General features: G+C 36.7%; 1 protein-coding gene across 4 annotated transcripts in view; it reads left to right on the plus strand.

Moving 5' to 3' along the window:
• Positions 1-20,535, plus strand: part of LOC121296389 (nephronectin-like) — a 38,093-nt gene extending 17,558 nt beyond the window's left edge. For all 4 annotated transcript variants that reach the window (XM_041221897.1, XM_041221914.1, XM_041221906.1 and 1 more), the window contains 9 exons: positions 2,961-3,080; positions 3,630-3,749; positions 4,091-4,225; positions 4,849-4,971; positions 6,740-7,099; positions 13,424-13,513; positions 16,871-16,969; positions 18,134-18,393; positions 19,028-20,535. In XM_041221897.1, the coding sequence (XP_041077831.1) occupies positions 2,961-3,080; positions 3,630-3,749; positions 4,091-4,225; positions 4,849-4,971; positions 6,740-7,099; positions 13,424-13,513; positions 16,871-16,969; positions 18,134-18,393; positions 19,028-19,138 (1,418 nt within the window). In that variant the 3' untranslated portion in view covers positions 19,139-20,535. The remainder of the gene's footprint in view (positions 1-2,960; positions 3,081-3,629; positions 3,750-4,090; positions 4,226-4,848; positions 4,972-6,739; positions 7,100-13,423; positions 13,514-16,870; positions 16,970-18,133; positions 18,394-19,027) is intronic.
• The last annotated feature ends 760 nt before the right edge of the window (positions 20,536-21,295 follow it).

Consider the following 21,295-nt stretch of genomic DNA (forward strand, 5'->3'; position numbering starts at 1 on the left):
CGACTGCAAGTTTTCTTTTCTTTTGTAGTTTCTACTAGAACCCATGCTGATACATCTGGATTTTGATCTCAGTTTGAAGCTAAACAGGCAGTCGGCTCCAGATTAGCAAATTCACTGAGTTTTTGAGGCATGAACATAAGGCATGCTGTTGTATATTAAAATAATTATGGCAACAACAAAACCTGTAGATATATATCTATATATATAATATATAATATATTATATATATATATATATATATATCGATATATAATATCTATATATATATATATATTATATTATATAAGTGTTTTAATTTTTTTTCCTAGGGAGTGAAGCCATTTATAATATTCCCATTTTGGAATACCTAATTACGTGCACTTGACTAGGCTGCTCCAATTTTCTTTTAAGAGATCAGAAATTGAATGTGACTGGAACAGCTAAATCCAGTTGGTCTCCATCCTCTGCATAAAGTTGGGCTGTGTTGGTGATCCTGGTTTAAATACAGGGCTACCTCTCAGCGTAGTACAGTTGGCATTTCCTGGACTAAGCTCAGGAGCCATAAAAAAAGCACAACATGAGACCGAAAAATTGTATTTTATTCTCCTATACTGTTCCTTGCTGATTGTTGGAAATTTTAACTGAAAAAAAATCTATTTATAATGAGATGCAAATTCTGATCTTTCCTGTATAATGAGCAGTAATTTATACTGCTTGTAAACTTGCGGTGATATTACAGTAGTTATTCTCAAAAAAGAGCTGTTTAGTGCATCACATGCAAAAATTCTATGAAGGACAGAGGCTATGAATTTGCAGTATTTACAAACACGTAAGTAATATTAGTACATAGAATCCTATATGTATAACCTAACCATTTCCAGGAAATGTAGCCACACTTGAAGCCAACTTCAAAACTGACTATTCTTCTCTGGACTGAGAAGGCTTTGTCGTGAGGTGACTCGAGGTTTCAGAGCCCAGGTGTCAATGGCTTGGCTGTTGATGTATGATTGTCAATGCAAGCTCTGATTTCCAGCTGTTGAAATAAGGATTTATCTGGAGGCTAAGGAGGAACATGAGAGGGTATGAGAAAAAGAGACTCAAACACAGAGGGAGATGCTCTCATCATGCTGACCCAATCATGACTCCTGCCTATCACAGATTGTGACTAAAATGCTTTGTTATGTTGGGAATGCATAATTTATAGACTTGAAATGGAATACTTTGCAATCTTTAAAAAAATAATTTTTATATCATTGTAGTAATAGCTGTTAGCACTCTAGAATTTCGTTAGGATTACAGCCGGAAACATTGCGGACTCCTAAGGATAATAACCTATACTATAATATATATATATATATATATATAGATTATATATATTATATTATATATATATATATATTATATATAGTATATTATATATATATCTATATTAGATAGATCTGTCTTTCAAACCCAGGTTATCACTGCAACTTAATAATGTACTTAAAAAAATACGGAATCAGATTTCTATTTAGGTTAATGACTTCTTTTGCTTTGAAGACCCCATTTTGTCATTGTTTTGTTGCTGTTTTTATTTATCCTTGGAATCAGCACATTGATTACAAATACAAGAGGTGATAGTCCTGCTGGTAATGAATACAATCGGAAACACCATTTTCAAATGCAGTAATAGTATAATTCTATATACTGCAATTATATTTAAATAAAAACATATATGTTGGTACATCTTTGATACTGCACACCTCTGTAGAAAGTGTTTGAAGTACATGGAGTCCAGGATATCATTACTTTAAGATACTTCAGTTTATCAGAAGTGAGTATCAGGAAAAAATTCTGAATGTAGCAGCCTACATCATGTGTAATCTGATCCCTGCCATAAAACCTTGAACTCGTCAATTATTGTTAATGTGACTGTACACAGAAACAGCATTGCAAGTGTGGTTGAGAACCATTCATCTATTTAAAGACACGTCGTGTGAAATATTTACTGCATGCTTCTTTAAAGGGTGCATTCCAGTCATTTTCTTAAAGCTAAACATGGCACATTTGCGTCTATGTGGACTGTAAGGAAGATCTATTTCCAACGCGCGGAATTACACTAGTAAAACATGCTAAACGCTTTCCCGAGAAACAACCGCTATTATTATTAGAATGGCACCACTCTTGACCCATATGTTGGCTGAAATCCAAACTCAGAATGTTACTTTTAGCACCTCAGTGTCTTTCTTGCCACAGAGCCCCCTCTTTGGAGCAGACATCAACATTAACCATAATACAATTTCCTTTGAAGCTTTAACGTGATAATATGTAATCTTGTCATGATATACACCAACAATATTTTCTAAAGTTTCACCAGACATCATAAATTTAAGGTCAGATAAGCATCTGTCTGGGGCATCTGGGAACAGCAAGTCACTACATTAATGTATTTAATTTGTGTTGCAAAAACATATGTTTCATTTTTTTTTGGAACATGTCATAAAGATATGCAAATAGCAGGTACTGTATTCAATTATAACTGGTAACATTGATCATTAACTTTCCAGTCACTGTCTGTACTGTATATTTAAACTATTTAAACTCTCAGAAGATGTTAAGGCTGTTTTTTTTGCGTGCACTGGGAAACAATGCAGGTGTAACAAATACTTTGTTCCTGGTTGCAGAAAAATCAGGTACTGTTAGAAATATTCAAGGACAAAGGTTGAAACAAGTGATACATTTAAGATGATATACTAAAAAGACAAATGTGTTCAAACGAGTAGGGGTGAGTCGACAGGTAGTTCCCAATAGAGTCATGCACAAGATGGCGTGGGCCTGTTGAAACAGCATTACATTTCCAGAGTCCTGTAAAGTTAGAGTCATATGCAAGAGGCAAACCAGACAGGGTGGACTGTCAGTGTTGACTTCTGACCTCTGGATGCTCTCTGTAATGCCACTGGCCTTTTAACAAGCCCCTTAATTAATGTCTTTTCTATCTATAGATCTCAATGAGTGTGGACTGAAGCCCAGACCTTGTAAACATAGGTGTATGAACACCTATGGAAGCTACAAATGTTACTGCCTGAATGGATACATGCTCATGCCTGATGGAACATGTGGAAGTAAGGAAATGTAACACCTCTTTGTGTCCTACAGTACAGCCTTTTTGTTTTTGTTATTATTATTATTATTATTATTATTATTTTACTATTCCATTTTGCAACATACTCAAATGTAAAAATATTCTTTTTAAAACACGAGGCCCATCTATTATTTTTTTATAATACATGGATACCCTTGTGATGCTAATATTAAAGGAGACAAGGTTCAGCAGTACAGTTCATTTTTTTAAACGTAGTGTTTCAGTGCTGTACAGACTATCCCTTCATTATGTGTTTCTTTGAGATACGAATGTGCCAGCTTTACAGCTTTTTTTTATGTATTCTCATTTTGTTGATCTTTAATTAATATTTCTGTACTGTGGGTGCTGTCGAGTGACTAAAAACAAGACATTTATGTTTGAATTGAAAGTGATGGTCTCGAGGAGTGGAATGGGTCAAAGTTCAAGTATATTTTCCTCTAGAGGATTATTCATAACTCAAATCTAATGTGAAACAGCTTTATAAGTTCAATTGAACTACAGTATTAACACACATGGCCTCTTTTCACAGATGCCCTCTCCTGCTCCATGGCAAACTGTCAGTACGGCTGTGATGTGGTAAAAGGAGAGACTCGCTGTCGCTGTCCATTACCTGGGCTACAGCTGGGGCCTGATGGCAGGACCTGTGTGGGTACGTGCAGCTATACACAGTGAAGTACAGGCAGACCTTTGGTGAATCGCTGCATGAAAGTGTATTTCAAATAATAAATCACAAGACCACCTGTCTCTAAATACAAATTTAGATAGTGCTGGGAGTTGTCATTATAAGCACAGCATTATAATAGGGCCAGATATTGAAAGCTAGTTTAATAAATTAACAACTTTATACCAATTGCAATATTGAAATTCCTGGGATAGGATTTTATGATACTGTAATATATTATGGATCTCATGGTACTTATTTTCCTGACTAAACCATATCCAATCTTCATAATTCATCAAGTATGTTGTAACAAAATATTGATTTTATAGATGTGGATGAATGTGCCACTGGCAGAGCTGTGTGCCCTAGATTTCGGAAGTGCATCAACACCTTTGGAAGTTACATCTGCAAATGTCATGAGGGATTTGACCTAAAATACATCAACGGAAAATACCAGTGCATAGGTAATCATCTCTAAAGAGAAGCAGATGCACTATACTTGTCTAGTTAAAGGTATAGCCTTTATGAATACTCTGTACTAAAGTGAGCTGGCTGGGAGTTATTTGCCTTTTCTGAAAATGCTGTATATTAGAAGGAACCCTTTGAAATAGCAGCAGTTTTATTTTTTATTTTTATTTATACATGAAACAGTCCACTGTTAAGCATTTACAGTTATTCTCAGGTATAGGTTATCTGACATTGATTTAGCCAAGTGAGTTTTGCAAGGTCACAATTTATTTCACCCTGCTTTGGAATTCAACTACGACATTAAAGTTGGATGCATTTTCATCACGTGGTGTTTTATGTCCCTGTAAAAAAAAGTGACATTTGAAAGATAGAAGCTCACTTTCAGAAGAGAAGTAGCCATGTTGTTAAGATAATGGAAAAGCACTTACTATATAGATATGCTTTAGCTGCAGAGCCTATAATCCAAGGTGGTGATCTTAGAATATTGTTATCCATCACCCAATGTCTGGCCCAGGATTAATTGCTTTTGTTTTCCTTCACAATATTAATTCGAAGGGGCCTACCTTTCTTTAGTTTTGGATTTCTTACAGTAGTATTGAAGCTATCAGTTTTCTTACAGATGTGAACGAGTGTCTTTCCTCTGTGCACCAGTGCAGCAGCTTTGCAATGTGTTACAACACACCAGGCTCGTACAAGTGCAAATGTAAAGGAGGCTTCAAGGGGACTGGCTTGGAATGTAAACGTAAGTATTATTTGCATCCGGCCAACAGCAGTTCCGCATTTTTGAAAAGAAGATTGCCATACTCCGGAGGATACTGTACAATACGCCCCTATATTGTGTAATGCTCTACCTGAATCTATCCGTGTTTGATTCACTTGGCTGTTTTAAAACATACCTTTTTAATGGGGTTAATTTTCAATATTTTGTGTGTGTAAAGTACTTTGTGATCAATTTGCATTGTATTGTATTATACTTTTAGTAAGCATTGTGAGGACAGCTCATTTAGCACCTACTGTCGTCATGTTCTCAATTCATCATCAGGCTTTTCTAGTCTTATTAGCCCATCCTTTAAAAACCCGGTCAACCCTTAAGGTTAGTGCAACTGCTGAGGCGAGTACATTTACGTTTAGAAGTCTTATCTGGAAGGGTTATGATCTATGGCCTAGGAAGCACTATATATGTTATGTAGAATCACAGGGATCTTATCCTAACACAAGGATGGTATTAGTGTGCTAATATAAAGGTTTACCAGCATTCAAACTGGATACTAGTTGCTATTTCTGTATTGCCACTGACAGAAAACGTTATTCTTGAATATACTATATATTGCTTTACTAAATTTAAATAGGCAGCTTGAATGTATAGGACATCGAGGAAGCAGACTTAGTCTAAACTGACAGACAACATTCAGATGGCATGTATTAAAACTTAATTTTTTTTTCATCAAGTAGACAAAAAGTTAAAATATGTGAAATGCCGTATTTATGTAGCTTAGAAATTAAACATAGTTTAAACGATAACATTCAAGGTCCTTTACCAGAGATCAGAGACCCCCTATTGACCAATCAGGTTCAAAGAAATCTCTGATCCATTTTCTAATAACACATAATGTAATTGTAATAACATTATTTAGGTTATAGTGGCCGTTGATGAAGGCTGTACAGTGTGGTAGGTGACCGTGACTGGAGTTATACATTCAGAGCCGGGGGCGAGGTCACTAACAAAGGTCATCGTCAACTACCACACGATAGAGCCTTCATCAAGAGGGCACTATCACAATTATAAAACAATTTTCTCATTATTTTCTTAAAAAAAGCACTTTAAAATTTACATTTACCTTGAATTTGCAATTATTCGCTAGGTACCCTTCCGCTGAGAAAAGATTTAGGAAAGTAGACCCACAAATGTTCATAAAGGATTGCATACATAATTAGGGGGAAAAAAAAAAACTTTATTAAACAAATAACTTTATTATTTATCAGAGCTGCTTATAGTTTATCTGAACAGTGCCAGGTATTGCTTAATTGTCCGTCTTGGTTTGTTGTGGTTGAGCTGACAATCTGTTATTGGCTGTCTCGGCAGTTCCGGGTGGTCGGTGCAAAGTATTGAACAGCTGGATTTGGTGGATAATAAAATACATTTTGACCAATTGTGTCTTTGTTTAGTATGTGCAGTTAAAAAGATGGGAACTGAACAATCAATACAAGTCAAAATGAAAAAGCCGGCACCTGCTCGGATTGATTTCAAATTTGATTCACAGGTGATGCTGTGTGACGTTCCAGCAGGAATCTACTGTCTATTAGCTAGAAGCTGATTGCCTGTTGATACTGAGTCGTTTTTTAATGTCTATTTGGTTATCTTAACTGAAATTCATAATATATTTATTATGAATGTATCATTTGAGCATCTTTACTCAAACAAAGTCTTTTAGGTCTCTAAAATAAAGTAAGAACATATGCATTCTTAAATTAATAATAATACAAAATGCCTATTTCTTTTTCATTTGTAGCCATACCCAAAGTCATAATTGACCCACCTCTACCAGGCAAAAAAGAAGATACGAGAAATTTGAACACCACAAAAGGCAACGGATGTCAAAATAAAATCCCTGATTCTGATTGTGACAGAAAGATAACCACCGCCCGTGTACCTGTAACCACCAGAAAAACTACCACTACAATAAAAACCACAACTACCAAATCCATCATAACTACTGCACCACCAAAGAGAACCACCCCAGCCCCCATTGTCACCAGGAAGACTGTGGTGACCAAAATGCCAATTGTAACTACAGCTCCAGAGAGAGATACTACTGTGGACAACAGGATAAAAAATGAAGTCTCCCCTAAACCGAGAGGGGATGTGCACAGTAAGTCCATGTATTATATGTTAACCTACAATAATAATAACATACACTAATAACACCAAAGCAGACATTACCCGGAATATTTGTTCACTTTATTATTAAATTAAAGTTCCTCATGGCAGGGTTTCTCACCGCAACAGTGATGTCAAAGAATACAGTAATCTGTCACATATCCGACTGGAGTGGGAGTGGGACCACAGTAAGGGCGGATATGTAGAAAGTCGGATGAATGAATCCTGTTTTAAATACCATTATACACTTCTGTAACAATTACTATATTCACACGTTTATTGTTTTGAGATTCAGCTTTTATTAGATTAGAAAGGTACAGGGTATTAATACTTGTGACAGAGTAGCCATGTGTGTGCATGCATTTGCTGCTGAGTGGCAGGCAGGAGATCGAGATGAAGGTTGAAGTTGATACGCCCCGCAGGTGAACAGGATGTATTTACATATCAATACACTGAACAGCTCACATACCAGACAGTATACGAAAACTTTGGTAGGATCTATCAGAACTCATCTTCTCTGTTCAATAATAAACTAACATTGCTGAAGAGGTTGATCATGGCGAATAAACGGTTAGGCCAGATATGTGACAGGTTACTGTATTGAGAAATCCAGTCATTTTTAACATCAAATTTAGTTCCCTGGTTTGATGTAGAGCCTTTAAGGATATCTAATTTTAAGAACAGCACCTAGCTTTACCAATACCGTCTTAGCTTTTCCCACACATAGATCTTAGATGTTTGTCCAAGTAAACCCTGAGATCTATTTGAATCTGTGACCTCTTGTACTATAGAGAATGAACACTGCATGTTTGGCAGCATTTGGAGATACCTCGTCAATCATGATACAAGCCTTGGCTCAAGCAAACCCATTGTTATTTACAAAGGCTCGAGGGCATGCGTGAGTCAGCCTATGCTCTACGAGGGAATAAAGAATCCCCCTGTGACATTGCTAAAACCAGTATGGAAAACTCAATAATAGGTAGATTATATTACAGTTTTGCTTCATCGTTTGTCTGCTTGGTCTCAAAACAAAAACAAGCCTCAGGTTTTATTGTGGACCTGTAGTTTAACATAAATTGGGGATGGTTTCTGGTAAGTAAAGCACAAAGAGGTGTCTTTTGCAGCCGAAGATATTAAACTGACTTGATGCCAGCTAGCTTCATACATTGCATTACAATGTGGTGCGTGTTTTCACAGGCGCTTGCCAAAGTACACTGTGCGCCCTTATTTATCTTCACTATAGCGGGAGTTAATTATAGGACTGGCAGGATTTCTGAAAATGCCTGCATTGGGTTTCATGGTTCACAAATACAAGTGAAAACAAATAGGTTCTTTAATTCAGAGCAGGTGTAATTTTGTGCATAGAGCTTTCCCACCAGTTGTGGTTGCTTGTGAACACAAATTAATTTGTTGTGGTATAGTACCACCTCATTCTTAATATGCGTGTCAGAACAATGTCCTGATATTGAGTAAAATGTTTAGAAAGTTTAAAATGGTAGGCAAGCTGCTATTTCTGCTATGTTCCAAGTTGACAATCAAACCTACTGTGTTATGGTGTTGAGTATGCTTATGGCCGATACCGCATATAGACACATCTGATTTTTTTTTTTTTTTTTTTTAAAATAATTTTTTGTTATGTGTTTCACTTACCATCAAACATGCCTGCATTATGAAAGGATTCCATAACGTTGATGTTTTGTTATATGTTGATAATACTGCTTTTTTATGAAACAATGGTGTTTTATATAAGGTGTTTCCTATAAGTAAATAGTGTATATAGTATACCAGTCTACAAGAGGTGTGTGTAACTCAATACAGCTCAGTGTTATATACCGGGTGCATGTTATATTTTGAAAATTACATGAGTTACCTTCTAAATTAATGTTGGGATATAACACAGTGGAATTCTTTGGAGAGATCATAGATTCTAAACCGTAATGTAAAACAATCATACATCACAGGAAATCCTTCTGTTTGCTGGAGAATTACTTTAGAATCTGGTAGGCTGTTTGATTATTATCAAGTTTAGACAGATCTCTAGCGGGTATCCAACTCATACAGAAGAATGACTTTATTACAACACCAAACAGATTGCAGAAAGTATTTCCTAATAGAACGCTGATCATGACAGTGGATATCTTCAGTTGCTACTTGGATCTAAGTTGCTACTACTTATACATATTTTGGCTAAACTTACCTGAGAAGCGACTTCCCCAGGTTTTATTCAGCTAGAAAAAAAGGAACAATGGCAATTATTTTTTGCTGGCGGATACAAGCATTCCTAACAATGTCTTCTAGCTAATTTCTAACCCGACACCCATCCTGGATTTTTGGCAGCGAACATACTCTGTCACTGATACCTCCATGCTTAAATAAGAAACGAAACCACAGCTCAGCTAACTCATTGGGAGGTCCTTTTCTGTTTAACCCCTTAATCAGCAGAATGCCTGGCATTGCTGGAGTGCCAGCATGTTATCCGGGCATCTTTACCCAGCTTGTTGTTCTAGATTGGATCCATTACATTTTATACCACTGCCGTAGCTCAACAGTGTTAAATTGTTAAACTGTTATATACTGTAGCTGGTCAGGGGTCATAGTGCATTTATGTGATGCATATATTGGTACACCTGAAGCTACTTGTGATCACTAAGAAAATACTGGATGGAAGAAAACGGCTTGCATGCTCCTTATCAAAAATGTTCAATCTTAAACCGGAAATTGTCAAACTATACTTAAAGAAAGGAGAATCTTATACTTGCGTTACAAAAGATTATGTTTTACTATTCTCTAGTGACATGTAGCTGGAGCTCTGAATGTGCAAATAGCTGACATTTTCCCAGAAAAAAAGTTATTTATGGAGTGACTTCATGTTTGTTATCAAGTTTCCAAATGACATTAGAGTAATTAAAATCAATAACTTGCATAGCTAGTGACTATACTGCAGCATAAAAAAACTGGTTATTGGTAAGAAGTAAGTCACTTCTAGATATAAAGTACAACTACATTAATATTTATATATAAGCTAGAAATATAATTATAACAGTGGTTTGTGTCCAAGCTTTGTGAACTGTCTGACCTACTCAATTACTTTCTCTAATTCTGCCTAATAGTTTACCTAATTTGTCAGACATTTCACAACTCAACAGTCTTCCAAAGCAAGCGTGTACTATAGATATTAATATATGCCAAAACATGTCTTCATGAATAATGTTACAGTTTTTTTTTTATATTGTATTATATTGTGTAATAAACACATGATATGACACCTAGAGCCATGTTCATGTGTTTGTGTGCTTGACTGCATCTATGACAGTAATGCATATTGTGGCATGCTAATACTCAATAAATACAATGGTATGTACTTGGCATGGGACCTTGGTTAAAACATGTACTATACAGTTCATACCAAAAATGTATATAGCTGTTAAAGAGTGCGTCCTTTTAAGGTATATATTGGTTTGTTTTAAAGTTTTAACTGTAAGGAAATGTGGCTCCCCTGGATTATCTTCATCTACATCCTATCAAAGCTGTGGTAAACTAATACTCAATGAAAGAGCACTACTAGTGCTATGTAAAGCAAAAGCTTAGTTCCGGCTTTTAAGTGCAAATCACACCGTCCCTCTCGGCCAATGGGAAATGCAAGCCTTGGCCACGGGACATTTTTATGTTTAGTAAAAATGTGTGTCAGAGACAGCTGAAGCGCAAGAGTTATAATCCCTTTGGCTGTGGACTGCAGCTGTCCTTCATAAGATACTAAATTAGTAAATTGTGGCTGATGCTGAATCTAATTTCAGAAATTCGAACTTTAAGGTATAGATAGAGTATTCCTAATCAGGAGCTGTGATAATAATTGTTGTACTGTAGCAATTCTCATCAAAGTGACCTCATCTCATCTCCAGCAGATGCCCAAATCAGGAATAGTGCGGAGTTGCAGTAGCCCCTCATGCTGTTGCTAATAATTCTCAGTCTTTCATCTATCAGAATACATTTTAATCAAACCCATACCCAGTATGCACCAGCCTTGTTTCTTATACGATATGTTAATCTATATATAAAACAACAGGGAGTACTCCAGTATGAGGGTTAAAGTTGCAACACCTCTGGAGTTCCAAAATAAGGAACACTTTAGTAGACTTCCTCTGCCAAGCTGATAAAGGATTGCCTCATGTATCAAACTGTTACAGCCACAGGAATAGCTAAAAAAGCCAATGCACTTGCCCTTTTAACTCACTGTTTAATCCATTATCTTTTGAAGGGACTGCTCCTAATTCTGTGTCTATCTACAATAACAGAGGTACATTCTTAACACAGGATGTGAACAGTTAAATTATGGAGGCAAACCCATACTTTGGAAGCAAGTGTTTAAATCCAGCTGAGTTTTGTAGTTTCACTTGACTTTAAATGCCAGTTCAAATGCCAAAACTCACAAGAACAAAAGCAAAAGCCCAGGATTGGAACGGCAAGAAAACCAAGCCATTTCCTTCCTGACACCACAAAGATTGACACTGTGCTAGACCCTTGATAAATTTGGTTTCCAGTGCTGCAAATCCAGCACATTCTGTAAGTGCCATCATTTATAAAAGGAAATGAAGCAATAGTGGAACAGTTTTTCAAAGAAAAACATATGGATGAATTAAGATTTGTTTTAGAGCAGATCTAAATGGATAAAGATATACATAAAGAAAAATAAAAGTAAACAAACGGTTAACACTTAACACAATGTTGGATCTCCACTAACTACCTTTTGTCTCCCTACTTTGTCATTAGTAGTGGAGGAAATGCAGAAGATGCGCCCTACTACATGCTGTTTCTCAATTTACCTGCTGCCTCTAAGATCCATTTTTAGATGGTTTGAGACTGACTTTCACCTCTAACCAGATGATACTCAGATTTACTTCTCATTACCTGCAGACCCAAAGCTTGGACTTTCCAGGATAAATGACTGCCAATGTGTGAAGTCCAATCATGGATGACAAGTAACTTTTTGAAGCTCAGCTCGGACAAAACTGAAATCCTGCACCTCGGTACTCAACAGAGGTTGCAGTCAGTTTCTCTTCTTGCAATCTCCAGGAAACATGGCCATTTCCTCCTCTCAACTATCAAAAATCTGGGAGTCATCTTTGATAGATAACTCAGTTTTAACAAGCACATTAATACTACTGTAAACATTTCCTATTACCATCTTAGAAATATAGCAAGGCTTTGGCTGAGGCTGTCACAAGGAGATGTTGAAATGCTCATCCATGCATTCATCATGTCAAGAGTGGATTATTGCAGTTCTCACTTTTCCGGCGTTAGCGATTGCACCTTGAAAAAACTTAAAAACTCTTACAAGGACCAAATCAACTGAGCACATCACCCATTTCCCGAAGTCTGGCTCCCTGAAAGTTTTGTGGAAGTTTTATGAATTTCGTTACATTTAGCCTACATGTCCTCAGGTTAAACCTAATTCTTGCCATCAAAAAAATATATATGTTTTTCGGTTAATAATGGAAATACAACACATTAATTTAGTTTGGCACAGGTTGACTTTTTAAGACTTTTTTGTTATTCGGCATGGAGTATGTTCAACTGCAAGATGTTTTACATTCTTACATTGCAAGCATACACAATTAAAAACAGAGCATTGCTATGGTAATACTAATGTTTTGTTAATCCAAAGCTGTATCTCTCATTAGCCTGAGGACTATGTTGTTTTCTCAAATACATGTACTATATAGTGGGTAGTAAAGTTTAGAAAATGGGTGGTAGACAAAGTGAAATATCCACCAGTATTTACCATAGTTTGCCCTGATATGCCATGTTTAATAATATACTTTACCAGACCTTGCTTTTCTTTACAATGCTTAACAAATGCTTTACCATGCTCTCCCTATGCTTTATTACTTTGCTATGCTTTTACTATGCTAAGCTTTTATAAGGGTGCTTGTAAATGCGCAGCCAAGGAAGAATACTTCAGTTAAGCAGTCTTGGGTATTCCTCAGTTTAATTTGTGTATGACTTTTTCCTATATAAGATACTGGAACTATATATTTAATTACTGTATGGTTGTATTTTGTAATGTTACTCCAAGTAGTGGTGAACGAGTTCAAAAAGCTAGTACCAAGCTGATACCATATTTCATAATTTTTATGACCAAATTCCAGTCTTTTCATTGCCTTTTATATTTTATCCAGGTGTTAAAGACACTGATCCTGCATGCTGAAGTTTCAAATGCTCCAGGGCTGTATCTTTCTGTGTCTCAAAACTAATTATATATTTAGTGAAGTGATTATTCCTTAATTGCTGCCTCTAATGATGTGCTGTTGGTTTTCAGTTCCTCGGAACCCTGGAGAGAACAATATCATAATTGGAAGCATCGAACTGGGAGAGACTGCCGATGGCGAGGAAGCCAGAGACGATTCAGGTACCGCAGGTTTATAAGTAGGCTGTCTGGAGGAGCAATCCATTTAAATACCTTAAACATGTGCCGTCTGTTAAAAAACATCTTCTTACCGAATACAAAAAAACTCAATGTTGTTGTCACAAGTGTCAATTTCAGAGGTCTCCATCAGTGTCTCACGTACAGCAAGAAAGAGTCGAACCGCTTCCGGACCCGCTACTGCAGGTCCTGACCCGAACCCACAACCCTCTGCAACACCATCTTCTTACCCGCGACCCGACTCGCTTTAATATGACCTGCAAACCAACCCAAACCCACAAGTGTCTGTCCTTTTCCTGCTGCCTGTGTCGACTGACTCACGCTGTCAGTTTCACACACAGGTATCTCTGCCATTCTCCACAGTTTATATAAATCGTTGTACAGCTTGGTAGATTTCTCTAGTGGTCTGCATATATTTTAGCATTGTAACATATTAACTATTTCTGCTTACTTTACTATAAAATACATTTCTTTCATTCCACCACTTGAAAGGAGCTACACCTGTGCTTTTGTAGAGGTGTACCAGTTTTGTGGCTGTCATACACAAAAATATAATGGCAGGTTTTGCAAGCAACAAATCCAGTCACATGTTCATTATTTTAAATTAAATGATTCCAAACGAATTCCACACTGCTGATTTACCTCTCAAACTATTATACACTACATGATATAAACTCTGCACTGTCTTTTGTTGCATCTTGTTCACAGACATTTTTAATGTCGCCAAGCAGATGTGATAAAAAGATCTTGTGATGTGTCAAACATGCGGCAAGAGGCAATATAAACCGAGAATACTGCTTAGTCAACTGACTCCTCCCTAATCGCCTCCTGCTTTAGTGCAGGAAATACCAGCACATTTACCTTTTAATACGTTATTTGGGAAAGGGTTACAGACGAGTATGCAGAAAATGTTTTGGTGATTCCAATTCAGACCCAAAAATTACATTTTTTTGACACGCACCCGAGCTGCAAACTGTGAAAAAGTTCACATTTTTGACTCAAACCCGTGGGTACCCAACCTGATGCAGGACTCTAGAGCAAGACCATACCCAGTCCAGTACAGGGTGTGTCATGCTGGTTCTCAGCTGCACTGAGTTGGTGATCATGGCTGGGGGCCCACAGGGAGTGTTTAATTGGTCTTTGCGCGCCCGTTAACTAAGGAAAAAAATCATCAGGGGTTGGTTTGCCTCACTGCTGTTTAGGTACAAAATGAGGCCAGACCGAGACCAGTCAAGCTGAATTCTCACGTCCAGGGTTCCTCCTGAATCGTTGTGTAGGTTTCAATGTTGACAAGACAAGCTGGGTAAAAAAAACAAAAAAAAACAATTGTAAACTTGGTTGCTTTTCTGCAAGGAGAATCCGCCCCTAACCAATACGTCATCAGCAAGCGCATAAAAGCTCTGTGTGTTATTCTTCCATGTCGCTTCTTTTCGTTTCGGCCGCTCAGTCAAGCGCTGGGAAGCCGAAATGGGAGTTGACCACTTAAAGCATGGAGGAAGGATTCCCTGAGGTTTCCCCCTTAAAAATTAAATAAATAAATATGAGTAGGGGGTTTTTCCTTACCTGAATGCTGAGCAGTTCGTATTTAGTTCTGCGCGGTGCGTGGTTGGGTTGGAGAAGCTGGGCTCTTTCTCCCAGCTTAGTCATGCTCTGGGTGATGGGCTGTGTCTCAGCCGCTCATTTTCATTAATTTTTCATTATTTGGAGGGTAGGTGGCTGTGTGCTGCTGTGGGGTCCGTTAATCATTTATTATTTTCCATTCATGGTTTGCCGGCCTCATCTTTTTGGGAGAGGTGACCATAGCCACTTCCTATCTGCGGCACTGTGATGCATGTAACCGTTCATGTTTTCCCAGCCTGCCTCACACAGGTAGCCGTCGGGCACCAACGGACGACGCCTCCGGCCAAATTTAGCGTTCATGCGTGCCTGAGCGCTCATCACAGTCATTAATCATCTGCAATTGCAATCGTTTATCATTGCAGATTCTCCATGCTAAAAATACATGTCAGTTTCTCAAAATGCTTAACTGGCCTATATATATATATATATATATATATATATATATATATATATATATATATATATATATATATATATATATATATATATATATATTTAAATATTAATTTAAATTTAACGGTACGGTACAGAACATTGTCATGTGCCAATTATCCACCCAGGCCTCAGTCAAATGTCATGTTCAGTAGCCAATCTCAGCTGAGTTGATTGGGGTTGGACATGTGATGAATGCCTTATCTGTGCGCTGTTGATCACTCTTAACATTAAGTCTTTTAACAGTATTGATACTAATTTAGACTTTTTTATATGCAGCTAGTCAACAACATCACTAACAAGGTGCTACAAGTAGTTGCTGAATTTGTGTTGCTTAGTGCAGTGTGTCATTGCAGCAGTATTGCACCACTGTACAAACTGGCTTTTAAAAATGGCCTGGAATACATTTTACAGCAGTCTCCGGCTGACCTTCCTCTGAACGTAATGAATCCCTTCTCATTACATGTGGTTGCTTTTTGAACACTGATTCAGCTTATAACTTGGAAGTTACAAAACATTTTAAAGGCAGCTTAACTTCTTGGCATGGAAATAAACCATATGAAAGTTTTTTTTTTTTTTTTTTAAATGTAAGTAGTTTCTTTTGAAGTGTATTCATTCTTGTTGTTAAGTTGTTAAATAACACATAATAATCTGATCTGGTCATTATAAATGATTTCATTTTGGCCTGTGTTTATTTTGGCACAGTAGTTTTAATCAAAAATATGAAAAAAGAGCATCTTTTAAAAACAAGATTTGGCACATGTCTTGTTGTGAAAGTGTTCTTGGGAATAACTAAAAAATATGGAAAATATTATGATTAAAGTTCAGCACACATAGATTAACATGTGTTGTCATTACTGTAAGCTGAATAGCTTGTGTGATATCAGTAAATTGGGGCCAAAATAAGTCTTGTCCCTCGAAACAGCATTTCTTTAAAAAAGTAAACATTTAGACACAGAGACAACCACTTATTTCAAACTGCCTAAACTTGCTATACACAACTCATCTGATTGAATTCTCTGTGTCTATTCTGTTTATACTATACTTACTGAATTACATAAATTACCAACCCCCTCTTTGGAGTACAATCATTCTCTTCCTAGGAGGAAGGCTTGGAATGGTTCCACCATCCCTTCCTTTAGTGGCTCAGGCAGCCCAGCAATGAGTGGATAAACTAAAGACCTAAAGGCTAATTTTTGGCTTCAGTGGGCCCAAATGTTCTCCTTAAATATCTTAGTATGTACTTGAAACATCATCATAATTTTGTCAATTTTGTCACTGCTTTTCCAGATGTTATTTTACACAGTTGTAGCTTTGACCATGGTCTGTGTGGATGGCTCAGGGACAGAGAAAGTGACCTACACTGGGAAACAACCTCAGATGCTGCAGGTAACAGTCATCCCACCTCCCAGCAATTATATTTCTCCTTTACCTACGTGGTTAAAAAATGTCACTTATATATTTATGATGGTACCATCATACAACATATTAGTATTTAATTCATGCTTTAGTTAGAACGGTTAGTAAAACTACATTTTTCTTTTTAAGACTACCTTCATTCTGAGTGGTTTCAGTAGTTTTGGTTTGGTTTTTATGGAAACTATTGTGTGTGTGTGTGTGTGTGTATATATATATATATATATATATATATATATATATATATATATATATATATATATATATATATATATATATACATTTCAATTGTAAAGAGCACATGTAAAGCTAGGAAAAAAAAACTGGAACATGGGGAAAAAAGCATTGTTTACTTACCTCTATATCAAAATGCTTGCATGTAATACAGTGACAGAATTTTGTAATTGCATTAAGGATCTTAACGTGAAGGTCAAAATGTTTCTGCACATCTCTAAAACTTAAGAACAATGATTAAAGCTACTCATGCCATTGCGAGGCAGTGGATGTGTACAGTAGTTTTTTTTTTTTTTGTTTGTTTTTTCCATATCCCCTCCACAGCTGTGAGCAGATATAGGTTAAGTGACACACATCCCAAACAAGCATCTGTGCAATTCCTGTCTTTTAGCTGAGCCTTAAACCATGACAGAAAGAAATGTAAGAGCATGTCACCCTACTCCATTCCAGGTCTGCCTGGTGTGTGTAATACAGCAGAGAGAAAGCAAACACATAGTGGAGAGGAATTGGACTGTTTAAAGTTCAACATTAGTGCTGAGCTAAGGTCCGCAATGAAACAGCCCACGCTCACTACTTCACTAGCAAAAACATGCAATTCTTGTATCCGTGACTAGAGGGTGGATTCAAGCAAAACATACAATACAGTTTTATGACCCTTGCCATTTCCCTGTTCATTGGCACCTTTCTGCCTTCCTGTATAGTATTTTAAGTTTCTTTTCAGCTCGTTACAGGATTTAATAATAATAGGCTAGCCCTGTTCGTGTAATTTAGATGACAGGGTGTATGGCTTTTTTAAAATTTATTTATTTATTTTTTTTAAATAGAATATGGCTAAAAGTTGCCTTGCCATTCTGCACTGCTATGGAACAACTTTTTTTGAATGTTCTTTTTTCTCTTATTGAGGTGGAAAATACTTGACGATTCCTGAAGTTTTTGGTAAGCGAGGTGGAAGAGCAGCCCTGTTGGCTCTTCCTCTGAGGCAGCCGGTGGACTCGGGGGAGCTGTGCCTCTCGTTCAGGCACAAGCTGTCGGGGCAGCACTCCGGTTCCATGCAGGTGTACGTGAAGAGGAACGGGGCACATGGCCCTGCGGTGTGGGGCAGGACTGGTGGACATGGCTGGAGGCACACCCAGATCACACTGTGGGGGGCTGGCTTGCAGAGCGTGAGTATTCTCAACATTGTTAATTTTCTCTTTATTTACACTTAAATGCTTTATTTGAGTTGATTATTGTGTCAGGAGCAATATATATATATATATATATATATATATATATATATATATATATATATATATATATATATATATATAGATAGATAGATAGATAGATAGATAGATAGATAGATAGATAGATAGATAGATAGATAGATAGATAGAGGCATTGTTTTCATTTTGTTTTTTTAAATATCTTAGTACCCAGTTTTAAAGTGGGCTAAGAAGTGCAAAGTACTTCTAGATGTTCACTTATGGAAGAAGTGATAATACATAATTGTATCTAAAATGTTTATGGAGATTAGAGTACATACTGTATAACTTCTAAACTCCTGTAGGATTACCTAGGAATAATAGGGTTGCCACCAGAAATGCCTTACAAAAGTTGAAAAAGTATGACCAGAGTGTCACCCCAGGATTCGGAAATTAGAGTGGTGGTGCTTACTGTACATGGAAATTCTAACAGTGTTACACTTCACCAGCCAGTACATCTGCATTAACCGTTTACCTGAAAACTTCTGAAATGCACTAGAATCCAATTCTAACCAAAGGCCTTGCTTTCTTTGTCCCTTAATTTGGTTTTCAGGTCATCTTGAAAGGTGAGCGATTGAGCGAGAGGCTTGGAGAGATCGGCCTAGACGATATTAGTCTGACAAGGGGGTCCTGCTCTGGGGAGCACACTCTGAGGAGACATTAATACAATGTGCAGAATTGGAGCAGATTCCACTTTTACCAGGAGACTGAGCTCCAGGGGAAAATGCAGCCTTGTCAGAGCAATTCCAGTGAACCGGGCCCCTCAAAATAAGAGATTCTTCGAGGGCAAGAGAAAACTTTACCAGAACTGGAGAGTTTCTATTTTAACTTCCTCCCCTTTCTTGTATGTGAATCCTGGATGTAATTGCTGCATGCGCCATTAATGCTGAGGACTGCAGTCCTCAAACTGAAGCCATCTCTTGCTTATGAAGCTTATCCTTACTTTTCCAAACACAGTGGATTCTGTTGTGTTGTGCATGTCATGTATTTACTTCAAGCAGTTACTGTATGCTTTGTAAAATTAGTATCTACATGTTTTTCCCCAATGCTTTGCATACTGTTTTCACCCTGCTTATAAACAGTATATGTATATCTTTAACACATCAGATTTAGTTTAACCTCTAAGGGTTGTATCGTCTCTAGTTAACAAATGTTTGCTTTGCATTGATATTGTTATGACTGTCTAATATTATCAAACAAAAGTATAGTACTTGGTAATAACTGCCATTTTAAAATATTGATTGCACTTCTATGTATTTTATTAGCTTAATAGATTTGTTCTGCCCCCTTAGAATGTTAAATGGGCACATTGGTGCTATTTTATTATACTGATAAATGTATTGATTTATTTTCATGTTAAATCTATTTAAAACATAATAATAATTAAGACATTTTTGTTTAACTCCTATACACTGGTCAAACGTATCATGTTTTTCATAAATACAGTAAAGGATTAAAACAAACATATCATTAATATTCATTTGTAACATTCAGACTATAGATATTATTATATAGTCATTTTCAAATTGCACCATTTCTTATAATCTATTGTCCTAACGACTAAAACCAATGGAAACCTCTTGTGAAATAGGATGACATAGCAAGTGCCTTGGCATTTAACTAGTTAGTGGATTACAGTATATTAATTTAAAGTGCCAGGAGAGTATTGCTTGTTTATGGTTTTATAGCAAGCTGTCACCATGGGCCAACACACAGCACACACAGGCAAAGTAATACCACTTTTTTTGAGATATTAATGGGAATTTGATCAAAGTATGAGGTGTCAAAAAGGAAATCATCACATTAAACCAAAGTGTGAAAACTATCTACAGTGCTGTGCTGAATTAATAATGTATACCTTTAACTGTACACTCTGTGTATTAATCTTCAAAAAATTATACATGTGCTATTTGTGGTAGTGTTGTTAAACCATGTGTTCATTTTGGAACTAATTAGAAAAAAAAGATCAAGCAAGCAGTAACCCCTGAATCAACTAATCATGGATTATCACCAGATATCACAAGACATTTTAAACAAAATTAAATATTACATTTTCATATAGTGATTTAGATGAGGATTTTTATTTATTGTTACGTTTCTGAGATGGTCACAGCACCCTTACACAGATCGCAGGAAGGCATAGTAGCTTTGGGAAGTTGATTCCAGACCACAATTCTCTGTGTAAAAAGTGTCTCCTATTTTCTGTTCTGAATGCCCTTTTTTCTAATCTCCATTTGTGACCCCTGAATCGAAAAAGTCCCTTGCGTCCACACTGTCAATACCTTTTAGAATTTTGAATGCTTGAATTAGGTCGCCACGTTTTCTGTTCAAGACTGAACAGATTCAGCCTGTCTGCATATGACATGTTTTAAGCCCGGAATAATTCTGGTCGCTGCACTCTTTCTAGAGCAGCAATATCTTTTTTATAGCGAGGTGACCAGAACTGCACACAATATTCAAGATGAGGTCTTACAAGTGCATTGTACAGTTTTAACATTACTTCCCTTGATTTAAATTCAACACTTTTCACAATATATCCGAGTATCTTGTTAGCCTTTTTTATAGCTTCCCCACATTGCCTAGATGAAGACATTTCTGAGTCAACAAAAAAACTCCTAGGTCTTTTTCATAGATTCCTTCTCCAATTTCAATATCTCCCATATGATATTTATAATGTACATTTTTATTTCCTGCGTGCAGTACCTTACACTTTTCTCTATTAAATGTCATTTGCCATGTATCTGCCCAGTTCTGAATATTGTCTAGATCATTTTGAATGACCTTTGCTGCTGCAACAGTGTTTGCCACTCCTCCTACTTTT

This window comes from Polyodon spathula, chromosome 2 (assembly GCF_017654505.1).
Source record: "Polyodon spathula isolate WHYD16114869_AA chromosome 2, ASM1765450v1, whole genome shotgun sequence".
NCBI classification, from domain to species: Eukaryota; Metazoa; Chordata; class Actinopteri; order Acipenseriformes; family Polyodontidae; genus Polyodon; species Polyodon spathula.